This window comes from Lycium ferocissimum, chromosome 5, assembly GCF_029784015.1.
Source record: "Lycium ferocissimum isolate CSIRO_LF1 chromosome 5, AGI_CSIRO_Lferr_CH_V1, whole genome shotgun sequence".
Classification (NCBI taxonomy): Eukaryota; Viridiplantae; Streptophyta; class Magnoliopsida; order Solanales; family Solanaceae; genus Lycium; species Lycium ferocissimum.
In genome coordinates this window covers 13,339,421-13,348,008 of record NC_081346.1, presented here as the reverse complement: position 1 = coordinate 13,348,008, position 8,588 = coordinate 13,339,421, and the positions used below count along the sequence as shown (strand labels likewise).

General features: G+C 34.4%; 1 protein-coding gene across 1 annotated transcript in view; it reads right to left on the bottom strand.

Annotated features, from left to right (window-relative positions):
- LOC132057575 (nuclear transcription factor Y subunit C-1-like) overlaps positions 1 to 8,060 on the bottom strand; it is a 29,474-nt gene extending 21,414 nt beyond the window's left edge. Inside the window, exons 1-2 of the mRNA XM_059450205.1 lie at positions 7,998 to 8,060; positions 6,015 to 6,562 (exon numbers count right to left, since the gene is read on the bottom strand). Of these exons, the coding sequence (XP_059306188.1) occupies positions 6,015 to 6,562; positions 7,998 to 8,060 (611 nt within the window). The remainder of the gene's footprint in view (positions 1 to 6,014; positions 6,563 to 7,997) is intronic.
- Between the last annotated feature and the right edge of the window lie 528 nt (positions 8,061 to 8,588).

The following is an 8,588-nucleotide window of genomic DNA, read 5'->3' as shown; positions in this document are numbered from 1 at the left end:
TAAATCTAGAAAGAATTCACAATCAAAGCCAAAAAAAAAAGCATTCATCACTCAAATAGATTTTAAAAAATATTAATTAGAAGTATCTATAAAAGATTCAAAAGCGTTAAATTAACATAACAGGACATGATTAATGAATTACTTGATTTAAAAAAAGGACATGAATTCAGAAGATAACTAAATCCCTTAATTCCAAAGTAATCGATAATCAAGACAGTTTAAAAAAGGGAAAAGGGAAAGGGGTTATATATATATATATATGAACACAGATATACATATAAACACACAAAAAATACATGCACATACATATGTATAACATGTATATACATAACCAACGCAGAAATCATCCTTGCAAAAGCAAATGCAGAAAACAGTTACGGGAACCCAGGTCAAAAAAAATGCAGAAGCATTTGATTAAAACTAGTATACCTAAAAAAGGAAGCAATGGTGAATCACATAGAATGAGTCACTGTTAAATTTCCACAAAAAAAATTTTTTCCCCCCGGTTTCTAGCTATACAGACAAACCCTACAGGAATCTGCAATTTTGGCTGGCAAAACCTTTTTTTTGAAAAAAATAGGAAAAAAGTTTTTTCCCCCTGAATTTAAAGTAATATTTTCGGGTTTTGGGCCGGGGCCTTTTTTTTTTTTTATCTTTTATAGTTGGGGGGGGGTTAGAAGAAACCCCCGTTAAACTTTAACCATAGTTAAATAATCCAATTTTCTGTGATTTGGAGAGAAAAAATATCTTTGGGATATATGCATTAACTGTAATTTTACTTGCTAAATTTTTTTCCTTATATATTCTTTTGTCTTTGAAATCACATCCTGGGGCAAGTCCTGACTATAATTATTTTCCTTCAATAGATAGGAATTCAGATAGATTTCATCCTAAACACCTAAAATCTATTTCGATTTAGTAAAGAGATAAGGAAAGAAACACCCCTAAACTATGGCAAAATTGTCAACTACACACCCAAACTATGCGAGGGTTCCGAACCCCCTTGAAATTATTTTCTTTCTTTTTTCCCCTTTTACTAATTACCCCCTAAAGAAAATAAGTTAAAAAAAAATTTTCAAAACCCACTTATTCTAGACCAAAAAAAGGAGTCATCCGTGTTTTTTTATTTGATTCTTTCAAATCCAAACGATCGGATCCTCTCCTCTCTCAACCCTTTTTCCTCCTTTCCTGTTCAATCTCCATTTCTTTTAATTTATTTTCTGAAACACTTCATTGAAATGTCGCTCTTCATTACCCTTTTGAGGGGGGACAAGGGTCCCAAACATTTGGTTTTGGGTAAATTAAAAAACATAAATCCTTTTTAGTTTTGAATAAGACGTGTTTGCTTATCTGCGTTTTACATTTGTTATTTTGTTTTCTTTTTTTCTTTACTAGGAATTAGTGAAGGGGAAATAATGGAAAAAAATAAATATAAGTTCAAGGGGGGTCATAGGATATGTAGTTGGCAAATTTATTTTGGTGTATTTTTTCCTGATCCCTTTGTAAACTTATAACTTTCTTATTAAAAAAATAAGTAAATATGGAAAAACATCTATGTTGGGGTTTTTTTTTTTTTTTGGGGAAAGGTGCAAATACTAATATTCAGATCACCATCTACTAACTTCCTTTCCTTTTTAGAATATCAAATTAAAAATACTACTATTTATGCAATTTTTTTTTTTCCCCCTTTTTCAAGAATGCGTTCATGGTGATTAGGAAAATAAAATTTAACCATGTTTCTACAAGTAATGGTTGCGACTTTGTAGTATGGGCGGGTGCTGGCCCGCATATCCAAAGATGAGAATTGCCAAATGAGGAGGGAAGATGGATGTGGGGCTTACCGGGAGATATGATCGAAATGAAGATTTTCGGGAAAGGGGGGAGGGCCCCCCGTGGGGGAAAAAATGGGGGACGCGGGTAAGATGGTGGACATCGAGAGATGCCGACGCTCGGGGAGAAGCATAAGAGGGGGCGTGGGGGGTCGAAGGAGTTGAAGGTAGGGAAGAAGATTGGGGAGAGGTGATCCGACTCGGGACGAAAGTTTAAAAAAGTACTTACCCTAGAAGGAGGGGGCGGGTGAAATTAGGTATAAAGGGGGGTAGTAAAATCGCGTTTGCTTTTCCCTTGATGGTATTATTTTTTCTTTATTATTTTGCATTTTTATTCTTAGTTTTTTACCCGTTTCCTTCACTTCGGTTTCCCTTTTATCTTTTTTTGTTCGTGTATGTTTATAAATGTTTTGTTTATGCTTTATTTATCAGGTTTATTGGAAAAACCTTTTTCGTGTCGGTAGGGGGAAGGTCGTTACCCCCTACCCTCCGGGCCCCGTTTGGGAAAGGGTATGTTTTGTGGAGAATAAAATTTAATAAATTAGTTTTGGGTTATATACAGTAACTGTAATTTTCCTTTTAAATTTTTTTCCCTTTTATTTTTTCTTTCTTTTTTGATCACATCGCCCCGAAAAGTTTTCAACTTTTGACTATAATTATACTTCCTTGAATAGATAGGATTCATATTAGATTTCACCAATATGATAATATCTAGAATCTATTTCAGATTTAGTAAATTTAGTAGCCTTTACTTTTTTGTATGTTTTTGTTGACCGATATATTCATCTGGAGTGCCCCTTTTTGAGCCAACCCGAGCCTTTAAACTGGGGAAGGGGCCCCCCTTTCCCCCTTTCCCCACTTAAATCCGAGTTATTCATTTGGGCCCGGGGGGTTGAACCTGTGACCTAAGACAAAATCCCTCATCCTTTGCCAATTGAACCCCCCTAGGGCAAAACTTAGTTTTTTTTTTTTTAGAAGAAAGCAAGTAAATAGGGGGGGAAAAAAAAATAGCCTTGCAGATAATTCTCTTTTTTTTTGGGGAAGGTGCAAATACAAATATTCAGATCAATTACAACTCCCTTTTTTTTTTGGAATATCAAACTGAAAATACTATTTATGAAGTTTTTTTTTTCCCCCTTTTTTTCCAGAATGAAGTCCTTAGTTTTCATTTACCTTAACTTTTAAATGCTTAGTGACAATGAAGTTAGTACTGAGTTGAAGATTAAAATTTGGTGAAAAGTTTTAATGACCGATATGTGATTTAGCCATGTTTTGCTACTGCTGTGAAAAAGAGTTGTATTACCGTCTTTTCCCAAAGTTTTAAAGGTCTTAGACTCAAATCTGCAGAAAAATGACTCTGTTTTATGTCTTCTGTTAACCAAAGGGGAAGGAACATTGTATCTGAGTGAAAACCAGTGTTCTCTGTAATAATTTGCATAGTAATTTATGTTAAGACTTCTTCACTCAGATACTGTAAAAAACAGAACTCAAACTATCAGTTACAATTTTTTTTTCTTTATCTGATTTTTTCCAGCCTGTGTGATCCAAAAGACAAACTTTGTCTTTTCGCAAAACCTCCAAAAAATGCTAAAGTTAAAGCATTATCTCTTTACATTCACTGACAAATGACTGAAGCAGACAAGACTTGTAAGGAAGAAAAGGGAACAAATGCATTCTCCATTTCTTCAAACAGCTTGCGTAGGGGTTTTTTTTCTATATTCTTTAAAGTGCTCTAAATAGAGAACCATGTTCTAGGCATATTTATTAAGTACAGAAATGCCCCTTTTTGCCATTTAAGAGAAAAAAAACCCCATTTGACGGGGTTTCGTGGATGAAGAGGGAAGTTTCCACTAGTTGCTAAACCAGTGTAATGCAAAAAGTGAACTTTCTGCAACTAATATGCAAAGCATTCAAAAAAAGAAATAGTTAGGAGGGAAACAATGTGCTGCTATTAATTATTAAGGGGGGAAGCTATGTTCCTTTACAATCTGAAAGTAGTGGGACATAATCCCCCTTTTTCCATTTTTTTCCCCCTTCCCTTCAGTCAAATAGATTTACCCCAAAGAAAAGGGGTAAAAAGGGAAAAAAAAAAGGAGGATTTCGAGAGTTTAATCTACTCCTCTATGAAATAAATTGACAATATTCAAATTCGGGGAAAAGATTAAGTAACCTAATTCAATTACTAGGCTACACTCTTGGTGCCCACTGGTTTACTAGTTCCCCCTGACGATAACTCTTTGGGGGATCCACCATCCAAGTATAGCACGCGGACAATAGTCAAAACACTATAGCGCAGAAAGAGAACTAATTAAAGTAACCTACAGAATTGTTATGCAGGTCGAAAGGTCAGTTTATAGTAATACTGAAAACCAGAACTCCATAAGCATTCGGATAAACTACAGTTTTAGACAGAAAAAGACGTACGACTAAGGGATTAGTCATTACACTTAAGCCAGTATCCATGGACAGTACCAATAAGGGGCGTTCACATTTGAGAGGACCTGTAGCATTAGTAACTAATAGCATTTTTGTGCCAATAAACATCCGGATCAGCGGCGAACATCATCCTTAACTGCAGCAAAATCAAACAGAAAAATTATTACAAAAAAATTAATGATTGAACCATATGAATGAGAAACCAGATTCTTGTATCCTCAAACAGAACCATAGAAACTACAGCAAACAAGTACTAAATAGAATAATTAGCTGCTTAGCCTAGCAAATAGAACATCATCAAGAAACTGCAACCATAAATAGAACTGCGGGTAAGAAAACACAATTTAGACACTACATATTTAACGTTAAGCATAGGTCATCTAAGAACTAAGATGCCAACATCAAACCAGACAAATCAAGACATGCCAAACCAAAAATGGGTGAAACAATATGAGTACAACCGATTAATGCATATGAATAGCTCATTAATTATGAGAGTCTAAACCAAAAAAAAAAAAAAAGAGAGGGAAGGGATAAATAGGGGAAGTGTAGATAGAGGTTGTTACAATGATAAGTTCAGCATCAAAGAAAGAAAGCACAACGTTGGTGGCAAAGTCACCATGAAGTGGCTAGACTATAAACAAGACATATCAGATCTCACCGGTCCAAATGTGATGTTCGCTGAGATATTTGGCAACCTAAACAGCATTCACGTTTATGCTGCTAACACGTGATTTTTGGCATTTGCAACTCAACTTACTTTAACTAAGATAACATTTCTAAGAATGAGGGTCGTCCGAGCCAATATTCACCAGGTACCTCCTAAATTAACATTTATACTGTACACTTTAGTTATCTATAGGGATATGTTGAACATAATAAATATTACAAATAATTTAGTTGACAAAATATTGTGTTTATTGGGATCTCATTTATCAACATCAGAGAGTATTTTTTTCATGGCTTTATATACTGCTTTTGACTGCTTGTCCTTGTGCTGAGGGTCTACCGGTAACAGCCTCTCTACCCCCAAAAAGGTAAGGGTAAGGTCTGCGTACATCCTACCCTCCCTAGAACCCACTTGTGGGACTTCACTGGGCATGTTGTTGTACCAAAAGAGAACATAGTTGTTATAGAGGGGTAATTTTTACAAAAAGAAATAATTGTTATAAAAAAGATAATGTTGTTGGTATAGCTAAAAAGTTGTTATAGAGGGTGATATACAACATAAAAAATCGGTTCGAGAAAACTTGGCTTTTATAGTGAGGTGCACTTGTATAAGGATGTTGTTATAGATAGGTCTGATTGTATATAGAGAAAGTAGTTGACGCGCTAACTATTCACGCAAAAGCGCCAAATATCTGGTACCATAGCTGTCCTGGTTTCTCTTCTTTCTGGCATTTACGCAAACAACATAAAAATGACATAAAGGGAGAAAAGAAATGGTTATAGCTAGCCAAATCCTACTATCCTAGTTCTTCGGACTTGCTGTGGATTTACTTTCCTATAAGACATACTCTGAATTAGTAATGAATTTATTCCCACTTTACCTAACGAGATTAAAAACCCCAAAATAGCTGCTACTACTATGTGAGATAGTGAAATTTAAACAAAGAACAAAAATGCAGTTTTTAACAAACAAATACAATCTCAACTGCTCATCAACAGAGCAGTTACGTTACCACCTTTCAGGAAAATGAAAAAGGCAATTCCATATGACAAAACTTTGATTTTCTAACCGTAACTTACCCAAATCTTAAGGGGATGACAAAGTTACTTTGCTCATCAAGATTACCCTGTCCACTAGCAGCCTGGCACGCCTGCGATGGTGGAGGCTGAACGTACATTGAAGGGTCAACAGCAGGCTGAAGCATTGCCCCTTCCTTGTGAATAACGTCAAAAAGGAAGTCAAAAGTATCATCCTGAGCAATCGCCGTCTCGATGTCGCTCTTCTGAAGAATCCGATGCTTGTTTTCCTCGGCGCGAAGCCAAGAGCGAATGGTGAGTTCCAGAATGAAGAGCTCACATGCTTTTGCAAGAAATATGGGTGCTTCAGCAGAGATCATATTCATACGCACATCCTCGTCAGATTTCATGACTTTCTTGATACGGGCAAGGGGAAGTTGTTGGTTTTTGAAGTCGTTAACGTTCTCAATTTCTTGTCGCTGGTAGTTCCAAAACATCTCAAGCTGCTCCTCCTGTTTATCAAGGAGAGAGTCGTAAGATTCCCAGCCGCAGCTGCCGATTGATAAGGGTTGTTTTCCATTGCGTTTTAGACGGGGTGGTGGCGATTTTTCCTATATGAACGAACGAACACAGAGACACACAGAAATGGGACAACACTTGCTGTAGCTGTGCTGTGCTCTATATATACAGATCAGAAAACACTAATTACTGATTTTCTAAATCTATAATTTTGGATTTTGAGCAAACCATCAAAATGGTCCTTAACTAAGGGGTTGGATTATTTTAGTCCTTTAATTATATCATGTAATTGAAATACTCCTTAATATATAGAAAAAGTATTCGCTTTAGTCCTTTATATATACATATATATATATATATATATATATATATATATATATATATGTATATATCATGTAATCAAAATAGTACTTAATGTATAGAAATAATAGTTCTTTTAGTCCTTCATGTATACCATGTAATCAAAATAGTCCTTAATATATGATCATTATAGTCCTAAACCTTAAAAGTAATAGTACAAGTCAAAAGTCTTTTAAGTTTAACCAGCCACTCACGTGAAGGAAGTAAAAACTACCCTTTTCCTTTCGCTATCATTGTGTGCTTCTGCAACAATGGAGTATATACATTTTTCTTACTTTCCTTATAACATAGTTTTCGTTGTTACCTGAAGTAGTTTCTCTACCTCTCAAAGAGAAAGGAAATGCCAGACACTCTATTCTTTCCACTCATTTTATGATTGCACTTGCTATGTTATTGTTGTTTTGTAGTTTCGTACTTGCCAAAAGTTACAATTAATTTACTATTGCAAAGGAAGAACATACATTGATTATTGGTACAAGAGTTTGCATTAAAGGTAGCAAAAGTTGAGCTTTCTTCTCATTATATAGGTTTTGATTTCACTCCCGTTTTTTATGTTTTTATGTGGCCCACGTGAGTTGGTGGTTAAACGTAACCGATTTTTTTACTTACACCAGTACTTTTAAGGTTCAGGACTAAAATGATCACTTTTTTTTTTATACATTTCGATTGCGTGGTATATATGAAGGACTAAAATGATTACTTTTTCTATACATTAATGACTATTTTAATTTCATGGTATAGATGAAGTATTAAAATAATCACTTTTTTCTATACATTAAAGATTCTTTCGATTGCGGGGTATGTATAAAGAGTCCGGAACCAAAATGCCCCCAAAAAAACCATTTTGAACCAAAATACCCCAACAAAAAAAAATGTTACAAAAGTATTTTTTAGCGCAAAGAAAATAACAAGCGCTATAAAGACTTCACCTGGAGACGAAGTCAAGTATGCTATAGCGCAAAGATTTCATCAAGGCTTATACAAATGTTTCTTTCACCTATAGCGCATTATTTTACCGCGCTATATAGACTCTTTTCTTCCTCACCTATAGCACAAGAGAAATATCGCGGCTTATATAACCCAACTAAAACCCCGTTGGCTTCCACCACTGGTCCCTCCAGTGGCAAAAAAAAAAAAAAATTTGAAAAACGCCATTGGAGGCGATACCAAGGTGGTCCCCACATCCAAAAAACGTCGTTTTCTATTAAATTTCGTCCCAAGTTTGCGCATTCTCTGTGATATTCAAGTCAAGGAGCAAGATTCTGTCGAATTTTAAAAAGCAAAATGTACAACTCGATTAAAATAACTCTACAAAATCTTCGATTAAGGTTTTCTACTATGAACTTTTGTTACTATTTTGTTATATACATTATATTCTAAGCATGCTTAACATATAATCCTTGCTATTTTCCAAAATAAAAAAAATCAATTTTTTTTTTTTGCTCTTGTTCAGACCGGTGCTGGCTTTGCCAACGTTCGATTTTTTTTGTTGTTTAATTCATTATTTGTTAAATGTTTATGAATTGTTAATTTGTTAAATGTTTATGAATTGTTAATTTGTTATATGTTTATGAGTTGTTAATTTGTTAATTATTTATGAATTGTTAATGAATTATTATTTTGTTAATTGATTATTTGTTAAATATTGATTATGAATTTATTAGTTGTTAAATATTTTTTATGAATTGAAAGAAGTTGATTGGTAATGAATTATTATGTTGTTAACACTTTGTTTGGATGATTATTATGTATTGTTTT